This window comes from Pleurodeles waltl, chromosome 6 (genome assembly GCF_031143425.1).
Source record: "Pleurodeles waltl isolate 20211129_DDA chromosome 6, aPleWal1.hap1.20221129, whole genome shotgun sequence".
Taxonomy (NCBI): Eukaryota; Metazoa; Chordata; class Amphibia; order Caudata; family Salamandridae; genus Pleurodeles; species Pleurodeles waltl.
The window spans coordinates 245,588,711-245,613,835 of NC_090445.1; the positions used below are offsets into that span (position 1 = coordinate 245,588,711).

Consider the following 25,125-nt stretch of genomic DNA (forward strand, 5'->3'; position numbering starts at 1 on the left):
AGGGTTATGTGCTGCCTGGAGTAAGAGAGAGTGTGTGTGTGAGAAAGAGACAGTTGTGCATTTAGAGGCTACAGGTGGTAGTAGCCCTGTGCATGTGTTTGTATGCATGCATGAACATGTGATAGTGTGTTGTAGAGAGAGAGAGATAGAAAGAGAGAATGGATGTGAATGTGTGAGCTCCTCCCCTGACAGCAGTGAACACCAATACATCATCCCGGAGACCTTGTCTATTGTTCACTTGTTGAGTTTTCTCTACTGACATGCTGCCCCATCTTTTCCTCTTCTGTGTCCTCGTGCTGATACTTTCCTAACACCAGACCACCATTCCACAGCCACAGTAATAGGTGTAAGACGAGGTGTGAGACACAAGTCCACAAAGACATTTTGTAAACATCTAACCTTTAATAACTGCATATTCAGTGCTGCTAGAAAACCAGTATTGCATCGCATTGCATTTATCGCATTACATTGTATTGAACACAATATGGTGATGTGCTTTCCCCCTTTCATTTTGCAGTGATCAACGCTAATGGTCACATGCTCCAACGCCAAGGCTGCACTATTAAATAACTTCAAAGATTAAAAGGCTTCAGCATTCTGATGGCACAACCCAAAACCAGATTATCACCCAGGACATTGCCTATCCAGCCACCTTGCTCTTCCAAGACTTCCCATTCTACCGACCAGGGAGAACAGCTCCCTTCCCTGGGCCTTCTGTAATTGAGTGTTGTGTGGTTGTGTTCCTTACAGGAAGCCCGACATGGACATTGATTTACGAAATTGCCAGAGGTAGCGAAAGTGACACTGTCACCCTTTGACCTTAATGATATAACTGGAATTTACACCATATCATCTTTGACTCTGACTGTCTCTAGGAAGTGGTGTCACGTGACCTTAACCATGAAGTGATCACAATATTTGACATCGCTGAAATTCCATAATAACTTCAAGACTGATATAACACAACAGAGATATTGATATATCTAGATACCACATTTATTAGGACCCCAATATGATCTTTGAAAGTGGAGGGATGTAATTATTAACCTGAATTGTAGCAAAACAGATCCCTTCTAGGAGGGATCCGGGGGAGGAGATTCATTCCCTTGAATTTTTTTTTTAAAAGTAGTGTCAAATAGTGTCATAAATTTGCTAAAAAGCCTTAGACCCTAAAAGGATACCAATTTATATTTGTCATTTCATTGTGTGCCAAGCCAATGAAACCTGACGCTCTAGAGGACTTAATCCCATTGTTTTCAGAATGTGCTATGGTTACCCCCATATGTCATAAATCAGGTCCATTGTGTCAGGGCCACCCTTTTGTCCTTGGTGCCTCCCATATGCACTCATATTCAAAATGTTACATACAATATGCCGCTGGCAGAATTTTCCCAATAATGCCAGTCGTATACCTTGGGCTATCTTTATGTCAAAACTACCTCTAATGCCAGTATTTTGTCATGGTTGCCCCCTTCAATATGCCATGGTTCCCGTCCCTTATGCCAATCACCAGTATTTTGCCACAGGAGCCTCCTATGCCAAAATGTCCTCAAGTCTGCAGTGCCAGCATTTTTCCATGGATGTCCTGTATGCCAGGAGTTGTCTCTGGTATATCAGTACCAGTATTTAACTAAGGGTGCCTATTATGCCACACATTACCTCCAGTATTCCAGTGCCATTTTTTTCAAATCTGCCTGGTAAGCTAATTATTGCCTCCAGTTCGAAAACTATGGTATTTTGCTATGGGTGCTCTATAAACCAAGAATTATATTCAATTTGCCTGCACCAACAGTAAATTTGCAAACATAACACTGCCTTCTCCCTTATGCTCACTCACTCATTCTCACTCACATTCACTTGCATTCCTTCTTCCTCGCTCTCTCTTGCTCATTCACACTCACTTTCACTCCTTGCTCCGACTCAGTCATACTTACACTCACTTTCATTCACTCTTGCTTATTCTCACAGGCTCTCACTCATTTGTTCTCACTCATTGATTCACTGATTCTCACTCATTAGTACACTCACAGTAACTTAAAATCCCTTATGCTAATTCTTATTCCTTATCACTCACCCACTCTCACTTACTTGCAGTCATTCTTACTCTCACTGATTCTCATTCAGTCTGACTCACTGACACTCACTCACTCATTCTCACTTACTACCTGTAACTGACTCTCAGTCGTTACCAGTCTACGACTCTCACACACATACTCACACATAATGGCACACACTCACAAATTCACATGCTGTCTCGCACATGAGTACACTCTCACCCACAGGCATGTACACAACATACATTTAAATATATTTTTGACGCCTACATCACCAGCCTCTGAAGGCTTTTTTCAAGGTTTTTTTTCTCAATTTTTTAATACTCTAATAAAGAATAATAGTGCAAAAGAAAATGAACATAAAACGAGAGTGGAGCACTAACACCCAAAGGCGAGTTGCCCTTGTCTTCTCGGCACTGATTTTTCTACCTCTGAGGCCAGGAGTCGCAAAGGCACTGCAAGGGGTCGTCAAGGGAAAGCCAGGGGTCGCAGTTCGACTCCTGTCGACCTGTAAATGACATCCATGAAGCCCCACCAAGACATTTGTGCAAGTTCATGTGAAAAGATGCTAAGCCACAAGAGGCTGGAGCTGCGCTTCCGTCGCCTCTGACGCAGCTCACGCTGTGAGCTCATGCTCCACAGTTCGCACTCCCTTGGCAGCTCTTAATTAAAACTCTGGAAAGGCTAATTGGGTTCCCCACGCTTGAGAAGTTTGAGATTAGTAAACGGCGGTAGGGTGGCATAGCAGGGATTTCACGTTGTTCCGCTTAGTTTGGCAGTGTGGGTTGGGCGGCAGTCTCCTGAAATTCATTTTCAGGCCAATTTCCATTTCTTTTAGTGCTTCTTTTAAACTTTTCTTCTCCCTGAATGGACATCACTTCTTTTCCACAGTCCACACTAAAATAGCTAATCACTAACTAAAAAGCCAATCGTTAACTACTGCATTACAACTCACACAAAATAGTTACTGCACAGAACTTCTACTCAATGTAGCCACACCTCAAAATACTGATATTATAAACTCTTATTTTTGTTTACTTAGAGAGACTGCAATGCACCCTGTCTTCTTCTTCCATGCTGCAAGTGTTTCATGACCCAGTTAAGGCTTTGCCTCTAATGCGTCATGGTTCCTCCCACTCTAGCATATTACACTTTGCACATCTGCATATATTGTTTATGCCATGGCATGTTTTCCTGTTCACATTTGAATACATACTATAAAAAATGTACCCCATGCCATAGATTATAAGTGAAATGCATTTTTTGTGCTATTAATAACTTTAGGTCCTTTGATGACTCTCCACGAAACTTTTCAAAAAAGTGCTCTATTTGCCTATGTTGTGCGCGGAACATGTACTGGTAGTGTTTACAGACAAAGGGCCTGATCTGGAGTTTGGCGGACGGGTTACTCTGTCACAAACATAACGGATATGCTGATCCGTATTACGATCTCAATAGGCCATAATGGGATCGTAATACGGCGGACGGGATATCCTTTGTGTTTGAGACGGAGTAACCCCCATCCGCCAAGCTCGAAATCAGGCTCAGACATATTTCCACAATGGTGCACCTGCCTGCGTGGATACTTTTGAAATGAGAAAGGTTAGACAAGCTGGCTGTTGGATCAAAATCTAGGAGGTTAGGTTTGAGGGTGTGCTGGAATTCTGAGAGGCAGGCGATAGCTCGAAGTTGACTATGCAAGGTATTCCAAAAGAAGCAGTTGAGCTGTGCGAAAGACCTTATGCTTGATGAGGCACAAGCTGGGCTTCACATCATGGCTGAGATTAGTTGGCTTAGCGCCGCCTTGTAAGTGTGTCGCACTGCACAGCACCATCAGAGCATCACATAAAGTTACGCTCCAGTGGCAACAGAGCCCTGTAAATCTGGCCCTACGATGGGGAAATGTTCAAAAGAATAGGAAGAACAGATTATAGAAACAGTGTGACGATAGACAGAACAGAGAATGGAAGTAATGAAAAGGAACGGGAAGGGAAGGGAATGGAGAAAATACATGAAGAACAGACATAACGAAATGGGATATATAGGAAGGAGAGGGAGAGGCAGAGGAAAAAGATAGCAAGGAGAGAGAACAGTCAGAAAAGGGAGCTGTAAAAAATTACGAGAGATGGAGAGAGAGCAAGGAGATAAGAACTAGGAAGCTGGGATAGAAGAAAGAAAGGGAGCTGAAATAAAGAAATTGGAAAGAACAGGAGGAAGGATGAGGAGAGAGACAGAGGAAGAAGGCAACACATAGATGTGAAAATGAAAGGTAGGAAGCGTATATCGAGGGCAGGGGAATTAAATGTACATTGGGAAGAGAGGAATAAAATAGAGGCGAGGGAACATTAGCAGAGAAAAAAGTGAAGGTAAAAGGAGCAAGCATATAAAAAGAAAAGTTGAGTTGGAGAAAGGAGAGAGGGACACAATGGAAGGCGAAAGAGAGGACAGAAAGTTAAAAGAAGTAAAGAAATGATAGAAGGATATATATAAAGAGGAAAAGGCAGGTAGGATGATGTTCTCAGAGACATACTCAATGCCTAGCTATGATTAGTACAGTAGGTGTTATCCAACCAATTCTCAAAAGAGTAAGTGGACTACTGCATCCCAATTATATCTGTCTTTAATACTCTCTGGTGAGAGGCTAAGAGGTTTTTTATCTATTTTGCATTAGGGCCCATGACACCCTTGCTACACAACTGTTTTCATTTGATTATAGCTCAGTATGTTACAAACATACTAAATGACATACACACTACCTTCCACATGCAAGATGTAACTTTTTTTATTGTATAGCTATACATGGATGTTTTGGGCTCCTTGCATATTTTTGAAGGGAATGATTTTTTAACTGATTTCCCTGATATACATACTGAGAACAGTTTATTATATTGCTATGTATGGCTCTCACTGAGGGCCTCTAGCAAGAACACCAGGTTTTAAATCTGCTTGTTTACTGCTATGGCGTTGTAACCTGGATAACAAAAGTCACCCACCATTGCTACCTCACAGAGAAATTCCAGGCTGCACTGATAGGCCTGTCTCAGAGCCTGTCCGCTCAGTGATCAGTCTCTTATCTTAAGGGGGGCAGAGGGCACAGCTTCAGGAGGGCAGGGAGTGGTGAAACAGAGGGTGGTGGGTTGGGTGGCAAAAGGTCAGTTATTTATTTATTTTTTAACATTTGGGACAGGGAGAAGTTCTCTTGTAATGTGTGGCTCCCAATTAGTCCTCTACCCTTGTGTAGCAGTTGAAAACAAGCACAGATGATCTGAGAGACATCATAGACAACACAAGCTTCACTCTTGTTTATCTGATGTCACTTAGAACCCATTGGTGAAAAATATTCCAGTTTTCAATGTTACCAATGTATGTTTGACCCTATGTATTTTGCCAAGGTATGTTTTCCAGAATAAATAATATTTGATGCTGGTGATTGTCATTTGTAGTTTGAGCACGCAAGGGCTTCTACCTAATGTAAGTATTGTGGGCTTTTAACCACGCCCACCGCATACCCATCACTTTCACTCGTTCTTGTGCTTGCCTTTCAAAAATCCTTTGTTATCATTGGTAAATGCTTTACGTATGTCCCTCCTTGGGGCGGTTTTGTTACCACCTTGCAGACTGCCCCTGTTACATGGATAACTGCACAACTGCTGATACATTTGACTGTGAGCGAACTTCTTTCTCTTTTTGTGTCTCTCCTTCGCGCTTATGCTCATGGCGGCCATGGCTCTTTGAATTAGCTCGCTTATTTCAACTGTTTTACTTTTCATTTTCAATTCAAGTGGCAAGAAAAGTCCAGTTAGGAATTTACAACACTAATAGCTCTAACTCTAGCAAATGCAAGACCCATTGCATTGCAAATGCTTGTTCTAGTAATGCCAATGCTTTCTGGTCTTCGTTCGATTTCCTGCCTTTTTGCCACCGCCTTAAATTTCCTGTCCCTCTGTTTCAATCCTTCAGGTTCTGTTTCATCCCTGACTTCTCCCTTTTCACTGTTTTCCTTTCTTGAAAAATTTTGTATTTAGTAGTCAGGTAGAAAAAATTAATTGTGTATTCCAGACATCCATCATGATTCAAAAATTCAAACTGTTGAGACAGGAACATATTTATATGTGTATATATAGATATATATCCTTTGTCCAAGTGCTCCTTACGGGACCCAATACCCGAGGGAGGTGCAGCGCGAACCGGTGGAGCGCACCAGAAGTATTTAGTCCATAACCAAAAGTAAAAACGCGCTCAGTCAGAAGGCAGTGTGAAAAATTTAATCCAAACACAGGGCGTTTCGGCTGTCAACACAGAGACAACATAGAGAAAACTTGTGCACACCATATAAAGAAAGTAAAAACATAAACATAGGAAAAAGTATCACTCAAGTGACACCATTGTGTGATGATGGGTGCCATCTTGGAATACCTTCGTGTATACAAATAATCTATTGCTACTGATACAGACAATGTTAGGATGCTTTAAACCACATGGTGTTTTGCAATTTGTTTTTTGAAAGTTATTTCTCCTAAGCATGTAAGCTAACGAACACTAAAAAAAGAGCCAATAGAGGTTTTTGTGATATTGAAGACCAATACCTACAAAATCAAAACCCCGATAAAGTTTCCCAATGAAACCCCAGTGGGCTACTCCGAACTACTGTGAATGGTGTGTGGGAATACTACCCAGGAATATCATCCCAGCCTCTCATCGGCGCAACTTTTGTAGCATAATACAAAATGAAATAATGTAAAGATGTGAAAATGTGAGAAGGTATAGGTATGATTCCATAAATTACCCGTCCTCTAAGTATTCATAACGAATATGGCAACATGTGACTTGGTCTCCTCAATACAAACTCATCCTATAATTTAAAGCTGTTTAACATTCACTATGTCAGAAGACAAATTTCAGCATTTTCCACTTCAAAATCCAATTGTCACAAAGGCATCCATTGACAAAGAATATAAAATTACAACAGCTCATATGGTGCCTTTCAAACAACAAGAAAGAAACACCCTGCCCCATACTTCACAGTGTAACAAAATAAACTCTTATCTGATGGAACATGTTAATACCCTGCACAGTTCGAAGAAAGGGTAGAGGATCTCCTCCCAAGATTCCACCGTAGATGGGGTTACTCTTTCCTTTCCTGCTGTAAAAACATAAGCACACAATATAAGACGGCATTAAAAAGTGTTTGAGATAAAAGTTTGCACAGAGAAAAGCAGCCTAAATAGTCCACTCCCCCTCAAAGACATAATATAAACTTGCCTAAAAGGCACATGCCAACATGGGGGGCTAGTCCTATAAAGATCAGGGGTCTCTTCAATATTAGCTGCTAGTCAGGTGTACACTGAGTTCTTCGTCAAAATTAACACCCCCGGGCTCATTGTTTCGAGGTCAATAATCAGCTCTGACTCCCTCTGTCTGAGTCAAGGAACACCACTTGATTGTCATTTTTCAAGCGCAGGAGAGCTAAACCTCCATCTTCACTATTCAACTGTTAAAGTTGCCAACTGTCTGCGGGAGTTCTTCCCCTACCATAAAAAGCGACAAAGCAGAGAATCAATGTCATTCAAAAAGGGAATTTTGATCACAACGCTAGTGAAAATAAAAACAAACAACAGAAGAATTGGCTTTTTAACCAGGGTTTAACGTCCTATTATGGTAAGTTGCAGGGAGAGCCTGAGGTCTGAAATGTTTGTGATAACATAAGTGCCTAGATACTTAATAGGGCATGTTCAAGAGCACTGGGGTCGCATAGAGGGAGGCAAAACAATCGGTGAACTGTTAAACAGAAGAGCCTCTGATTTAGCGTGATTGATTTTATATCCCCAGTGTCTGTGAATACCTGTATTTTAGCCTGTTGTTTTGCAAATATTTTGCTCCTAAGAGTTTAATTTTGGACGCACACTGAATGGGAGCTCTGATCTTTCTTTTTCTTCCTCCAATATCTCCCTTTTCTGTCTTTCTCTCTCTCTTGTTCTGTTCAAAGACTAATGATGAACAATAAGTTCCTCTAAAAATAAAGGATGGTGCTATTACCTGCATTCCCCTACACAACTTAAGCACTTTAAAACCACCAATTGGTGGGAGCCTCCTACTTGGCAGATACAGGAGAGAAGCACGGCTATGTTTTTCAAGGTGCACTGCTTGAGTGAAGCTTCTTGAGCTTCACTCTGAATACCCACAGAAATCAGTGGGCACCTTGGCATAATACACAAGACTCTGAAAACCTTATAAAGCTGTCTGAAGTAGATTGGTATATTTCTTTGCAAACCTCCCAGTTGTTCCCCCATGCCTTCTTCAGGGAGCTGGATACATTGATGGGGGCTCTAATCTGGGGCCGACAGTGCCACACAGTGGCAATTTCGAAGCTGCAACTCGAGGCGGGCTTGGAGTCCAGGTGTTTGAGGCTTACTCGGTGCAGCTCCAATGGCTGTCATGGTGGACAGCTGACCGCTATATGGGTGAGGCTGCTGGTCCCCAGGGCCCTCTTAACACACTCATCATTCGCAGCCTCTTGTTCCCCCACCTCCTAGCCGCCGCAGGTCTCAGTGGCCCGCACCTGCATGCTACAAATAAATAGACTCTCCTGAGACCAACCATGCTATGCACCTAATGTTCCGCTGGTGGGACTGCCCTAGGCCACTAAACAGCACGCCACTTAGCGGAGTGGACAGCAAATGACGTTGCAGCAATGGGAGACCTATATCTTCATAGCCGCTTACTCACATTTGACCAGTTCACAAAGAATAACAATATATCACCAGGGCAATTTCTCACCCATTGACAGCTATGCGCTACTATAGGGACAAGCGGAGACTGATTCACAACACCACCCCGTCATAAAAACATTATACACCAGGGGTCCTGGTCACCACCTCATAACCTGGCTACATAGAGCCATACTTGATGTTCACTGTGTAACCTTAGACCCACTCAGACATCAGTGGGAGACGGACCTGGGCAGGGAACTAACCGATAGGGAATGGGAAACAGCACCGTCCAATCCCAAGAAAGTCTCCCGCAACTCCTGTTGCAAGAATATATCGTTTTATCTCCTACACAGAGTGTATCTAACCCCGCCTGTCTCAATAAGTATTATCCCACAGCACACATCACATGCCCACGCTGTCCCCAAGAAGAGGCAGATCGTCATCACATGCTTTGGGCTTTCCCAACACTTCATCCTTATTGGTCCGCAATACACACTACCCTACAGGGACTATTGGAACAACCTGACTAGAACACCTGGGAGGCCAGCGCCCTAGGCATTTTCAAATGGAAGAAAACACATAAAGTGCTGTCTGGCTTTGCGGCTTCACTGGCAGTCTGCCTGATCATGCTACACCCTGGCAATCGCCTGTCCCACATCCGGTGGATGCCTGGAGGGGGATAGTGATCAAATGGGAAGCAGGCGGAGGAGGATGCCCTATGCAGATAGGAGGTGTGGGGCCTCTGTCAGTGCCCCATCTCACAACATTGGTTGACAATTCTCGCCCATTCCAGGCAGCACTCCTTTGACGATACCAGACCTCCATAAGCTGTGACATCTATGGGGACAGGGCACATTGCTAGTCTTCGTGACCTGCAGATTATATTTCCTGCTATGAAATAAGAGAAGCAGAACTCCCCCGTCCTTTAAGGGACCTCCCCCTTCCGCTTTGATTGACACGAGCGCCCCCAGCTAACATGCCCTCCAACTACACCCTTGCACACATCATAATGAAAACCTACAACCTGTGACAACTCGATGACCTCACCCTGTGTGTCCATGACCAGTTTGCGCCCGTCTCCCTTAGTCCCACCCAGTTCTGTGACCCTTGAGTCATGCATATTGTTCATAACTCGACGTACAATCCCACATAATGTAATATGCACACATGAAACATCGCGCAGCAATGCTATTGCACAGATTTTACTTCTTGCTATGTGGACAGGAGCGTGTACCTGCCCTCTCACCTGAAAATGCACAAAGTACTCACAAAGTACTCAACTGTTTAGAACTTCACTGTTTCATGCCCAATGCTTGTACCTTGTTTAAATAAACCAATAAAAATCAGTTTAAGAAAAACTCAATTTTGGGGTGAGCTAGAGACTTCCTTGTTTTACGAGGGATGCTGTCTATTTCTCCTGATTTTGCTATCCACTTGGGTCTTAAACTCATTTTTTATTTTGCATTTCTGTGTTGCCTTATTCATTTAGAGCCTTCATGGCATTGCCTCTGTATTGCCTTATTTTTTTATTTTGTAATAAACCAATTAACTATTAAAAAAAAAAAAAAAGCTGTCTGAAGTATATGAATATATAAATAAATAACTATAAGCTAGCACTTACAGGTTGGCTCATTAAGGTCAGACCCTTCTTTTTAATGCTTTTAATGCTGCCGTGGGCTCTTGACTGATTTTGTGAACCTGAGCAAATCACTTTCTTTCCTTCTGCATCAATTCCCTTATGTGATTTCGTTCTTCAGATGTCCGTGAAGCATTCACATTTGAGATTTCCATGGAAGCACCACTCACATTGAATTTTTGATTAGAAGAAGGATGTTGGCCCATCACAAACAAGCCCAAACAACGCCTACAATATTTTCACAGAAAAAAAACCCGTGAATACCTCCGCTTTCATGTTATCAACCTATGCTGGAAATAGTGGGGTCGATTCACAAACTGGGTTTTGTAGTAAGTGAAGTAATACTACTGCAGTACTACTCACATACTAACCTACAGGCAGAAACCTCTGCCTCAGCTTCTCCTCTCTTTTCTGTGCAGAGATCTGCCTTGTGGAATTCTCCACACTCCTAAGCGTATGCTTTAGTAGCAAATGTGAGAGGTACAAGGGAGAGTGCCTAGAAAATGGCGAATACTTATTACAAAATGGGAGGGGTAAGGGAAAGACAAGCTAATAGAAACACCTCCACCACAAAAGTATATTTCTAAATTTACTAGAGCCATAAAAATAACAAAACTGTAGTAAATGTACTCCTGCTCAGCCTTGGCATAAGTAAATCACCACACATGGCCACTCACAGGTACTGTAACACACTACCATGGAAAATAATGGAGGCAGTAACATGAAATAACACCTAAACATTTTAATGATACAATAGAAAGAACAATTAAAAAATACCATCCACAATCGTTTTTTTATTCAATCTGCATTAATTTATTTTAAAAGGTATATGTAGAATTTAAATTAATATGTAGAATTAATTTAAATTGTTTTTAATTTATTAAAGGTTAAACATTTAATGTAATTATATTTTTAAACTAAGTTTATTATTAAATTATTAAATAATAAAAGAATGTTTTTTAAATATATGTATTTGCGTAAACAATGATATATTTATTGTTTTATATATACACACATATAATACATATGTGTGTCTGTATATATATATATATATATATGCAGTGCTTAATTTGTAAATAAAAAGGTGCCGGTGCCCAAAGCCCTCCTCTTAAACACGCGGCTGCTGCAATTAAATGTGTGAACACGGAATACTGGGGCAGTGTAATCTTAAAGCCATCTCGGCCTTCTTCAATCCATATAAAGCCACCCTGCCCCTTCAGCTCACTCTAGCAGCGTTCTACTTTCTCCCTTTGTGACTTTTTTTTCGTTTTTCCCTTCCTCCGTCTGTCCCATATGTGTCCTTTGCTCGCAGCAACTACTTGAGGCAGAAGAATAAGCCCCGGCCCTCAAAAATAAGTGCTGGTGCTCAGCACCGGTAACAACAAGCACAAATTAAGCACTGTATATATGTATATATAGATATGTGTGTATTTCTATTATTTTTCATATTTGTTTCAGAATAATAAACTTTACATTTTTCCTATACATTTTTCAAAAGGGAGACCTCCGCTTCAGTAGTGAAGGTCTCCACCTATGTATGAAAAGTTACTAGTACTAACTTTACACTCATAAATCCTGTTGTAGGAGGCTCCGCCAAGGGTTTAGAGACTAAACTTGGGTGTAAATCTACACTTGGAAATGATGAATAGCAAAAAAGTGCAAATCTACACCTGGGTGCAGAAGAAAAGTTGCACAGCCAAATCTACACAATTTACCTTTGTGAATCAGCCCTAGGTGATGTTGCTCTGTTCTGTGCTCCCTACCAATATATATCACAACTGGTGTGAATGATTATGAATGGTCCAGAGTGTGACAGGCTTCTTGTTTATTCATTGCATATGCAGTTTTATACATGTTGAAAATTACAGTTTTAATTCATGTATGTCACTTAGTATGAACTGAATATGTTTTACGTTTACAAAATTATTCATGTGATGCAGATGTTTATCTGAGACAACAAGCATGGCAGATGATTACTGTATAACAGCATATGTTTTGCCCTAACCAGGTTTATTAATTGTTATTCTGGATGTTCTGAATATGTGTTTATTACCAAATTACTATCGGTCAGTTCGGCAGGATACTTGTTTTGTGATAATTCACGTCAGTTGATCTGCACATCTTCTGCACCAACCACTGGAGATAAATGAATCTGGAGCAGACAGACGGTGAACACCCATATCGTTTTACTGCAGTTTTTTCCGTAGGTCAACTCTCACTGACATTGTGTGCTCACCTAGGCATATGTTTCTCTTCTAAAGCAGGTTAAGTTCCCACCCCTGCAACCAGATAAAAATGCACATCTTGTAGGTGACAAGAGAGCTCCAAAGAGATCATGAACGCGTAACATTAGAATACGTTCCAGCCATGACTGGATTTACTCAGTGTCTTGGTGTCTAGTTTCAACATCTTTATTTGTCTCTTTACCTCAAGTGCCTATCAACTTTAATGTCAATATATTCAAACACTATTAAAACTGTTCCCCCATTCACAATGGCACATCCTGGCAGCAAATCTATAGCAGAGCTGTAAAACTCTCCTGAGCTAGAGTATATTTACCTATTATGTGTTGAATAATCCATTATATATTGTTTACCTCATTATGTTTTTTCACCTCTCCATCACAGGTGCTTTCGTTAGGAGCAGACGTGTTACCAGAATACAAGCTGCAGGCTCCCAGGATCCACCGATGGACCATTCTTCACTACAGCCCTTTCAAGGCTGTCTGGGACTGGCTCATTCTCCTCTTGGTCATCTACACGGCCGTCTTTACGCCATACTCCGCGGCCTTCCTGCTGAACGACCAGGAAGAGGAGAAGACCTGGGAGTGTGGCTACTCGTGCAACCCCCTCAACATTGTGGACCTGATTGTGGACATCATGTTCATTGTGGACATCATCATCAACTTCAGGACCACGTATGTCAACGTCAACGATGAGGTGGTGAGCCATCCGGGCAAAATTGCCATCCATTACTTCAAGGGCTGGTTCCTTATTGACATGGTGGCTGCCATTCCTTTTGATTTACTAATTTTCAGGACTGGTTCTGATGAGGTAAGCACAGTTATTACTTACAAATAGGTTATGATTTAATCTGTTTGTTAGAATACATTTTATTACATGGTCAAAAAAAGAGTCAACATTAGCCTCGGAGTCAAGCTTGTGCGTTTGTTCTTTTCTTCTGTGATTTTATTTGGTTTACTTTGGAGTTTTTTTTTCTCATATAAATATGTTGTCATTTTTCTAAGTAACATAGATTATGAGAGGTTGCCAAAGAGGGCAGCAAAGACTGGGATGCTCTACCACAACCACCACTGGTGTGGTATGTACATATAGGCAAGTATATATTTACTATTTTAACTCCACATGAACTTACCTTGATGATATATTTATTGCCAAGGTAAAGTAGATTTGGAGTTAGGAAAAGTAAATGTACACTTAACTATATTACTTACCTTGACAATATTGTCATAATCCATATTTTCCAGTCAATATTGCTGCGGGTTGATATTTGCACCTTGCTTTTCTTCAAACTAACATGTTTGGGATTCACAAAGCTACTAAGTGTCACACATCATGTGTCTATTGCGTAGGTCAGTGGTTCCCAACCTGTGGGCCTGGGACCCTTGGGGGTCCGCGAAGCCTCCTCAGGGGGTCCGCGACTGCTTAAAAAATGTAATAATATTAGGTCCCAGCTATCAGTAATGACTTAGTGGGGGTACCCGGGTTCCAATAATGATTCAGTGGGGGTCCCTGGGCTCCAGGATTGATAAAATGGGGGTCCACAGAAGTCAAAAGGTTGGGAACCACTGGCGTAAGTTGTCCAAGGAAGTTATTAGTACCTGGGACCCACATATTTGCCCAGAGATCACATGCCATGTATGACACATTCAGCCTCTCTTACTGGATTTAGGCAACAGCCCTTTGCATTGTGGGTGGGCTGAGAGTACGATGCTTAGACCTGCAAGTCATGAAACCATGTTCAACCTTCTCCGCCCACATATTACCTTTCTTCTTAAAGAATTTGCTCTATCCATTACTCCCTGTGTGAGTATGCACATATTTCTTTTAACATGGCGTGAATGTTATTTTTATTTCGGTCTCTACACTTCCCCTCAGAGGGTTCCTTTCACTCACTTCAGGATTCCTAATGACACTCAAGCGATGATGTAAGAAATACACATAGCACTTGCTTCTGTAATGAGGGCTTCAAACATGTTTCAGGGACTCCTCTTAAGCAGTAATCTTCCTCACCTGGCCAGAAGAAGGCTGCTGTGTCCCGCGCTGGCCACTCTGTGGGAAATGAAGCCGCTGGCCCCGGTAAACGCTGTCACATGACCCGGCAGAAAATACCTCACTTTGGTGAAGTCAGTTTCAGACGCCAGGAAATTCATTATAATAAGTTAACCAAAGAGCAGTATATTTACAGTAGGGGGCCTGGCATGGCAGACTGAGGATTCACTTCTGGCATCCCCATCACTAGATGAGCTCAGGGCTTACACAAAGGTAAGAGAATCCCAATTAGGATATGTTAGAAGACGAAGCTTGTCAAAGCTGCTGGTTTATGAACCAGGTATAAGCTGCTGATTTCAATCACATTTTGAATGAAAGGTACAAAAGTGTTTCTTAAATGCACCAAATAAATTAACCAAACTCATGCAATTCCACACAGCAAGACACGAGTGTTATCATTTATTTTATAACTGTTGTTCAGGAAAAGTTTGTTTCCTTTATCATCATTTGCATGAACCAGCGATCATTATTTTCATCAATTAGTCAGCTGCGCACATTTTTCTTACTTTTTGCAATAGAACCGGAAGGAAGAAGTGAAAACCACCATCAAGAAAGGGAATGCTCTTGAGAGATGCCAAGAAATAAAAGGGACTAAATTGGTTGAACAATTATGACACCAGTTTTGTTGATTCAGCTGGGCATAGGGGCCAAATTATGGACTAATTACAACGTCCAACTTAACATCTCGTAGGAGGCCGAGGTGGTATGTTTAGAGCACTTAATAATCAGTCTTTTTTTTTTTTTTTTTTTACAAGAGATATGCCATATGTGTACAAGTTCAGATGGGGCCCTCTGAAAGCGTGGGGGAGACATACCTGGCTGAATTCCATTTATCCCTTAGTGACAGCCCTGCCACCAGCGCGAATCCCTATACGTTTATATGTTTCCCTGAGGTCTACTTTAGTATATAGGCTGCTATTTTTACCTGGCCCGGGAGTTACTGAAATTAGGGTTTTGGAAATCTGTTAAATTTCTTATAATCAATACAATGCCTGAATTCTGTAGTTTCTCTTTAGAATATAAGTGTGTCAGACACATTTATCCTCGAAACTTTCTGCAGAGTATTTCTTTAAAATCACATTTCCTTAATAACACAATACAATGATATTTCCCTGAGGAATGTTGTCTTCTGAAGAAAGATCAATTTGGCAATCCTAGGAACCCGTCAAGTGGAAATGCTTGAGCTCCATTCTAAAAACATATGCAAAATAGTGACATTCAAGTAGAAGTTGAGGTTGTATTGCAGCATAGTCCTTCCTTTTCTTTATGTTGTAGGACAACGACGTAACATTATAATATGCATAACTTAGAGAACAGAAAAATAACTAAACTGGAAATGGAACTATATGTTGCTTGCTTCTCAGTCAGTGCAGGATTTTGACAAACTGCTTGGCAATCCCAGGATACTGGATACAAAAGCCACAATAACAACAAGAGAAATTGTCTCTTGATGGAGACCGTAGCAATTCAAATGCACACACTCAGTCTAATATGTGAATAATGAGTGCAAACGAATTCAGACCCATCCACAGACTGAACTGCTTATCTCTTTCAAGTACTGACACTCCGTTCTTCACTATTGTTAGAAATGGGGTCCACGGTTGGCAGTCAGTTTGCACTCTGCCCAAGCAGGGATCCTCACTCTAGTCAGGATAAGGGAGGAACACAGCTCAGGTAACCCCTGCTCACCCTTTTGTAGGTTGGCACCACCAGTTAGGCTAATCCCAGAGGCAATATGTAAAGCATTTGTACAATCACACAGAGTAACACAGTGAAAACACCACAAAAGTACTAAACACCAGTTTCGTAAAATAGCGAATATTTTTCTGAGTAAAACAATGCCAAAATGACAAAAATCCACCATACACAAGCAAAGTTATGAAATTTAAAAGATTAAACTTCAATATAGCACTCAGAAACACAAATCCTTCAATTTGGTGTTACACAGCGTTGTGACCGAGTTATTTCCAACAAACCGATGCCAATTGCGCCAATCAGGGAGTCGCACAGAACCCCAGGTACAGTACCTTTTGAAAGTGAGTAAACAAGCCAGTGCACGGAGTTGGGGAAGCAAGGTGTTAATGGAATCAGTGTGGCGTCTGTTCCAGTGCTGCAGAGCAGTGAAGATGAGATGGCGTCAGTGCGAGGCGTCAGTTCCTTACACTCCAGCGGGGTCGATGTCCGGGGGATCAAGATGCAGTGGGCGATCTCACGGTGTCCTGGTCACACCACAGGGCTGCAGGCGCTGCGATGGAGTTGGGTGTCACGGCCGTCTTTGACATGCCTCTCAAGACTTACAAAGTCACGAAACGTCAGCTGGGCTGCGGCGGGGTCAGGTCTGCGATGTCATCGCACTCCAACTGGGACCACAGCTTTGGTCGCAGGCAGCGTCACTAGGTTGGTAAGCTGCATCAGCCCGGGTGTCAGCCGGCGGAGGTACACTTGATTTTTCTTGGTTTTCAACCAGCTTTCACTCCCAAGGGCCCAGAAACTGGAATAGGCACCACCTGCCAAGGGAATCTACACTTTAATCAGATTTAAAGGTAGCTCGCACATTAACCTATGAGAGGTTCAGGCTTTGCAACAGTGAAAAACGAACTTAGCAATATTTCACTGTCAGGACATATAAAACACATTACTATATGTCCTACCTTAACCATACACTGCACCCTGCCCTTGAGGCTACCTAGGGCCTACCTTAGGGGTGCCCTACATGTAAGAAAAGGGAAGGTTTAGGCCTGGCAAGTGGGTACACTTGCCAGGTCGAATTGGCAGATTAAACTGCATCACCCAGACACTGCAGTGGCAGGTCTGAGCCATGTTTACAGGGCTACTCATGTGGGAGGCACAATCAGTGCTGCAGGCCCACTAGCAGCATTTGATATACAGGCCCTAGACACCTCCAGTGCACTTTACTAGGGACTTACTAGTAAACCAAAAATGCCAATCATGGAAAAGCCAATCACCAATGCAATTTACACAGACAGCACTAGCCTTTTAGCACTGGTCAACAGTGGTAAAAGTGCCCAGAATACCAAAACCATCAAAAACGAAGTCCAGCACTCAGTCAAAAATACAGGAAGCAGAGGCAAAAAGATAGAGGAAACTATGCCTAAGAAGCCAGGTCTAACACCTATCAATAAAAAAACCCTCAACACACTAAAATATTTTCTTTTCCCCCACTCACATCTACAAACATGTCAAACTATGGAGCTGATGTAACATGAATATCATTGCAGAACGGAGCACAAATTGACCCGCTTGCGATATGTTTTCCTTTCATTGGTGCACCTCATTTTATACTGGCTGTCATTGCTACACAACAGATCTTTAGACCCCTGTCTAATTACCATACATTTTTGATTCACTGATTGCTTTAAATAATGACTTTGAAACATTTTTCTAAGTGGACTAAAAATGGATCAGTATTCCCCAAAACAGAGCCTTTGGTACCAATCAGAAAAGTTATACTTGGTTTATACTTCCCATGCTACTTTCATTAAAAGAAATATGATTTTAGATTATTAGACTGATGCAAGAAGTTAAGACTGGAGAAATGTAATTTCTACTGAATAAATAATGTTTCGATACACCTTACACTATCCTTCTAATTGCGCCAGCAATAGTATTTGCATTGGGTGTGGTTTAGTTTCCACACTTCCACTGTTCGTCCTTACGCCTCACAAAACGCCTAGCGGTACATTTGTTCAATCACCAGGACCTAACACAGATGAAAAGAGATTTCCTAGTGGCTGTGGTATCTGGCTAATCTGATACTGTAAAAAGGTAATTTCTGACATTTTTAGATTATTGTAACTATACGCAGTACCTTTATTTATATAGCTTTCAGGTATCTAGCAAAGTAATTGTGAGATTGCTCTATTTTACCTGGGTGAGAAATTGAGATCATTGCAACATAGCTGTCAAGGTTTCAGATTGCTATGTGTGACATTTTCATAATTTCAGTGTAATTATGAGTGACATTTCACGGACTATGACTAACACTTTCTTGCAAGCAAAATCAAGGGATGAAGACGAGGGAACCATAGAAATATCATAATAATATATTGAGAATCCTATACCTCCCATTGTACACTAATGCCACCTTGTGGCCTTTGATAAGCACTACTCAGAGATAACCTAGCAAAGTAAGAAACTGGAACAAGAAGGTTTTACCACACTTCAGGACTGGTTCTTTCGCATGACAATCTCAGGCATTTCGGTAAAGCGGAAAAATGATCTGATATGCGTTATTAGTGGCAGGGCAATTGCAAACTGTTATGCTTTAACTAGTATCATTCTCAAACATAAAATGAACACAAAAAGCCACAGCAACATCATTCATACCTTCCTTTAGTACTATCCACCCTTGAACCCTAAAAACCCTTTGCTTCCCGTTACATCTAATTTTCCTGAACCTTAATACCCCTACACCTCTTTACCATTACTGTTAGACTTCTCATCCTTAGCGTGGTCTCCCTTAACTTTTTGCCTCTGTTTCCCAGGTTGTTGATGTGTGCTGGACTCTGATTTTGCTGTTTTTGTTACTCTGGGCACTTTACCACTGCTAACCAATGCTAAAGTGCTAGTGCTCCTTTGCAAAATGTGTATGTTATTGGCTTATCCATGATTGGCATATTAGATTTATTAGTAAGTCCCTAGTACAGTGCACTATAGGTGCCCAGGGCCTGTAAATCAAATGCTACTAGTGGGCCTGCAGCACTGGTTATGCCACCCACATAATGAGCTCTGTAATCATGTCTCAGACCTGCCACTGCAGTGTCTGTGTGTGCAGTTTTAACTGTAAATTCGACTTGGCAAGTGTACCCACTTGCCAGGCCCAAACCATCCCTTTTCTTACATTTAGGACACCCCTAAGGTAGGCTCTAGGTAGCCCCAAGGGCAGAATGTAGTGTATGGTTAAGGTAGGACATATAGGCCCTCATTCTGACCTTGGAGGTCGGCGGAGAGGCGGCGGTCGGACCGCGAACAGACCGGCGGTATTAAAAAAGGCATTCTGACCGCGGCGGTCACCGCCGCGACCGACCGCCACTTCCCCACTCCGACAGCCACGGCGGTCATGACCGACGGGCTGGAGTCTGCGCACTCCGGTCCGGCGGTCGACCCAAGACCGCCAACGGTATCATGACCCTGCTCACCGCCGCGGTTTCTGGCGTTCGGGAACCGCCATGCGAACCATGGCGGTAGGCACTATCGGGGCCAGGGAATTCCTTCCCTGGCACTGATAGGGGTCTCCCCCACCCCCCACTGCCCCCCCGAGTCCTCCCCCCACACCCTCCACCCCCCTGCCACCCCCCAGAGGTGGTACGAACCCCCTCCCCACCCCCACCCCGACATGCACATACACGCACCCCGACATGCACACACCCCCAACATGCACATATACACACCCCCTACACACACACATACACAACGGGGACACATACCCGCACACATACATGCCGACATGCGCACCCGCCGAACTACACACATTGCCCATAGGCACAGCAGCACTCCCCGCCCGCATGCACGCACTCACACACCCCCTCTACACACTCACACGCACACCCCCATGCACGCACACATCACACAACACCCCTCCACCCCCTCCCCTCACGGACGATCAACTTACCTTGTGCGTTGGTCCTCCGGGAGGTGACAGGAGCCATGGGGAGGTGACCGCCAACAGAAGACCGCCAACAGAAGACCGCCACACAGAAATGTGGGTCGTAATTCTGTGGGCGGTGTTCTGCTGGCGTGGCGGTGGAGGTTGACCAGTCTCCACTTTCCCGCCGACCGCCAGTGTGGCTGCTGGCGGTTTTCCGGCGGAACGCTCCCAGCGGTCAGAATGCGCACAGCGGCATACCGCCGTGGTCGGCGGTCTTCACCGCGGCGGTAACTCGGCGGTCTTGCGAAAAGACCGCCAAGGTCAGAATGACCCCCATAGTAATGTGTTTTATATGTCCTGACAGTGAAATATTGCCAAGTTTGTTTTTCACTGTTGCAAGGCCTGTCCCTCTCATATGTTAACATGCGGGCTACCTTTAAATCTGATTAAAGTGTAGATTCCCTTGGGAGCGGATGGACATGTGGAGTTTGGGGTCTCTGAGCTCACAATTTAAAAATACATCTTTTAGTAAAGTTGATTTTGAGATTGTGTGTTTGAAAATGCCACTTTTAGAAAGTGAGCATTGTCTTGCTTATACCATTTCTGTGACTCTGCCTGTTTGTGGATTCTCTGTCTGGGTCAGTTTGACAGTTGGGCTGGTTGCACCTCACACTATACAGTGACACAAAGGGAGCTGGGGTATAGTCTGCATTTCCTGATGAGCCATCTGTGCTAGGAGGGAGGGGAGGAGTGGTCACTCACATCTGAAAGGGCTTTGCCTGCCCTCACACAATGCAGTCTCCAACCCCCTGGTGGGTGTCTGGGGCCTGGCCTGGGCAAGGCAGGATTTCACATTTAAAAGAGACTTTACTTTGAAGTAGGCCTACTTCAAAGGAGAAATTGGGTATAAGGGAACCCAAAACCACAGACTTTAGAACACTTCTAGAAACCAAGAGGAACCTCTGCCTGGAGAAGAACTGAAGAGCTGAGGAAGAAGAGCTGCCCTGCCTGTGACTGTGCTTTGTGGAGCTATCCTGCAGTTGCTGCTTCTGCCAGAGTAAGAGGGCAAAGACTGGACTTTGTGTTCCTTCAATCTTGTGAAGATCTCCAAGAGCTTGATTTAGAGCTTGCCTCCTGTTGTTTGAAGTCTCAGGGACAGCAAAGACTTCTCTCTGCCAGCACCTGGAGCCTCTGGAGAGACTCCTACTCTGCCCTGTGGTGCCCATCCAGTTCCTGGAACCCTGAAAGGAAAAGCTGGCAGCCTAAGAGGAAGAAATCCACGCACAGAACGCTGTGCGGGAAAAAGATTGACGCAACTCCGATCTGCGGCTGGGAAATCGGCGTGCCGCCGGGTTTGCGGCTGAAAATCGACGCTCGCCTGTAACACGACCGCTGAATCGACGCACGGAGCTGGAGAAACGACGCTCAGCATCGCTGACGGAGGCTTCTGAGATCGCAACCCGCGCTGCGTGGTTTTCAGATCATCATGCGGCTGGATTTCCGACGCAAGTACTCCTGGGCGTGTAAAAACAACACAAGGCCTACCCAGACCAGAGAGTACTGACCGGATCAACGCATCGCTCTCCTTCGGAGAGAAGAAACGACGTGCCTGACCCGACGAAAGGAGAAACGACGCAAGGTCTCACTCGTGAGTGGAATCAACGCATCGCAAGCCCTTTTTGACGCACACTCGCCTGTGCGGGGTTATTTTTGGTGCACCCAAGGTACATTTTCACACTAACAGTGTTAGTGTGTGTTTAAAACTACATGAAGACTCTTTTTGCTTTTTAATTGATAACTTGACTTCTGTATTGTGGATTTTTGTTGTTTTGCTCTTGTTTTGTTTAGATAAATATTCTCTATTTTTCTAAACCTGTGTTGTGTCATTTTGTAGTGTTTTCATTAAGTTACTGTGTGTGTTGGTACAAATACTTTAGACCTAGCACTCTGAAGTTAAGCCTACTGCTCGTGCCAAGCTACCAAGGGGGTAAGCAGGGGTTAGCTGAGGGTGATTCTCTTTTACCTTGACTAGAGTGAGGGTCCCTGCTTGTACAGGGGGTAACCTGACTGCCAACCAAAGACCTCATTTCTAACAATTACTCACCCATGAACCTTAAAACCCTCACCATCCTTTGCCACTACCTACCCCTGACCCCTAAAAACCCTTACCACAAACCGCCCTGAAAAAACCCTCTGAAACTCTTCCTACGCTGCACCTTTACAAACCCCTGAACCTTAAAAACATCTTTAAATCTGTTACTTCCCTGAACACTTACCCATTCCATAACCCTTAAACGCCCATTTTTTAAATGACATACTAATTATGTAATGTAAAAAATAACTGCATGGAAAAGTACTGCGTGGTAAAGCACCAATAAAATCATGCATGGTGCTTACCTACATGGTAAAGGCATGCTTGGTAACTTCCTGCAGGCTAGACACCGCTTGGTGAAAACTGCATAAACCTGCAAACAGAGCACTATTACCCACTGTGTCACGGGAAGTCCTCGGCATACATAAATGGGTGGTTGAGGTGAAACTAGAGGCATGGGTGCATGTTCACCAAACCTGTACCTAAGTCCTTTAAAGTCCTAAAAGAGGCAGTCCCATTCTTTGGAAAAGTATGTGAAAATTGGCAGCCATATTTTCACATTTTCTTTAGAAGAAATCCTAAGAAATTTAGGGAATTATTGAAAATATAAATCAATATTTCTCAAAATAAAGCCAAATTTAAACAAAGTACATCAACCAGCACTTTCTGTACGTATTTATTCAGAGCATTCCAGAATGCTGTGAAAGCAAATTAAAACAAAGACATATACATTTCTCATGGTAATGCCAGACACTGTGCCACCTCAAACATATTATGGCACCACCCCTTTACGCCAGGGCCAACGACCGCGGGAGCACCGCCAACAGGCTGGCGGTGCTCCCATGGGCATTCGTCAGAAACGGAAAACCGGCGGTGCACCGCCGGTTTCCCGCTGCCCTGGGGAATCCTCCATGGCGGCGCAGCTTGCTGCGCCGCCATGGGGATTCCGAGCCCCATACCGCCATCCTGTTCCTGGCGGTTTTGGCCGCCAGGAAGAGAATGGCGGTATGGGGTGTTGTGGGGCCCCTGGGGGCTTGGCATGGGCACTGCAGGGGCCCCCATAACAGGGCCCCACCAAGATTTTCAGTGTCTGCCATGCAGACACTGAAAATCGCGACGGGTGCAACTGCACCCGTCGCACCCCTTCCACTCCGCCGGCTCCATTCGGAGCCGGCATCCTCATGGAAGGGTGTTTCCCGCTGGGCTGGCGAGCGGCCTTCTGGCGGTCGCCCGCCAGCCCAGCGGGAAACCCAGAATGACCGCGGCGGTCTTTTGACCGCGCAGCGGTATTCTGGCGGGCCCCGCCAGGCCGGCGGCTTCCACCGCCGGCCAGGGTCGGAATGAGGCCCTATGTCTCTGAGAGAACAGATGTGCTTGCCACAATTACTCATAGCGATAACAGAAGGGACCACTAGTGGGGCTGAGTAGATGGACCTGGCAGCTTACCAGGAAGGACTCACTGTGCAAGTGCCCAGTATCCAACCTAGCTTGTAGCTCTGTTGAGAACCTCTTACAATAAAGCAGTACCTCAGTTGATATTTACAGTGTTGCTAGACTATGCTGATCCTGGCACAGCTGTTTTTTTCTTGGCCCCGGTCAACGTTCTGTCCTTTCTCTTCTTCTGCATGTAACATTGTGAGCTTTAGGCCCACATGCTAAGTAACGGAGGACACACACACATGGGTATGGTGGGTACAACTGGCCACGAGCATGTGCGCCCACCCCTTTAATTAGCTGGGTCACCTGTCTAGTGACGCCTGTGTTGGATGGGCGTCGGGTGGGTCCTAGTACAGCCCCTAAGGAAGGACTGCTACATATGTGCCCAGCAGGACATCTCACTGCACTCTTTCACTTTGATTGGAAATTTATACAGAGAGAGACAATTTGTGGGGTCATAGCTAAGGTATTCTAGACGAGATGCGGAATCAGATTGAGTTTGAGGTGTTAGTAGTACTGTCCCAGAAGATGCCTGTTAAGATTGTGCCCCAAGACATACTTGTTTCTTGCAAGACTCTTCATTTAAAAATGATGGCATTGACTCTGTCCCAACCCTACTAGACTTCAGACGCCGCAACTTGTCAAAGAGTCTCCCAGTATTTGTCACCTCTTTAAGATGCACGTCACTGTCGCTCCTCTCCTACAGATGAAATATTTGTAGGCCCACTGAAGCAGCCTTTTAAACAGATATTCCGGATCAAGCCCTCCTAGCCACCTTCAAGTCTCTTGTTTTGTGTGGTGTGTGATAATTTAATCAAAGCCAGAAAATACAAAGCCTTTCAGATTGTCAACTGTTGCCATGGGAATGATCTAACCAAGGGTAATATCGTCACTGCGCCAGGGCTTACCTGGAGCATCACTGGCAGAGGTGCACTCCATCAAGACAACATGGAAGGAAGCCTTAATGAAGGCGCTGCTGACTGCCTGCTGAGGCGGCCATGTCCCCAGGGCAGAAGCCGACTGCCGAGTGATCGTTCACTCGGTCTACACGAGGAAGGAACCGGAAATTAAGAAATCACTCATCCTGCTAACCCCAGGCTGAGAACAGCGAGCTCTGTATGAGGCAGAGCTCAAGTGTCATTATCTCAGGCAGGGTTTAAAACAGCAATTAAATCCAGACAGAGTAGGAGGCCCTTAGTGCCAACCTGTTTGTCACTTGGATGGCTGCGTACAGTGCACAGTACAAATCAGCAGAGCACTGATGCGATGAGAGAAAGAAATAACAATCCCACAAGA

At 43.8% G+C, this 25,125-nt stretch overlaps 1 protein-coding gene across 1 annotated transcript in view; it reads left to right on the plus strand.

The window, feature by feature from the left end:
• Positions 1–25,125, plus strand: part of KCNH6 (potassium voltage-gated channel subfamily H member 6) — a 732,361-nt gene that overhangs the window by 622,288 nt on the left and 84,948 nt on the right. Inside the window, exon 5 of the mRNA XM_069238011.1 lies at positions 13,028–13,453. Coding sequence (XP_069094112.1) covers positions 13,028–13,453 — 426 coding nt within the window. The remainder of the gene's footprint in view (positions 1–13,027; positions 13,454–25,125) is intronic.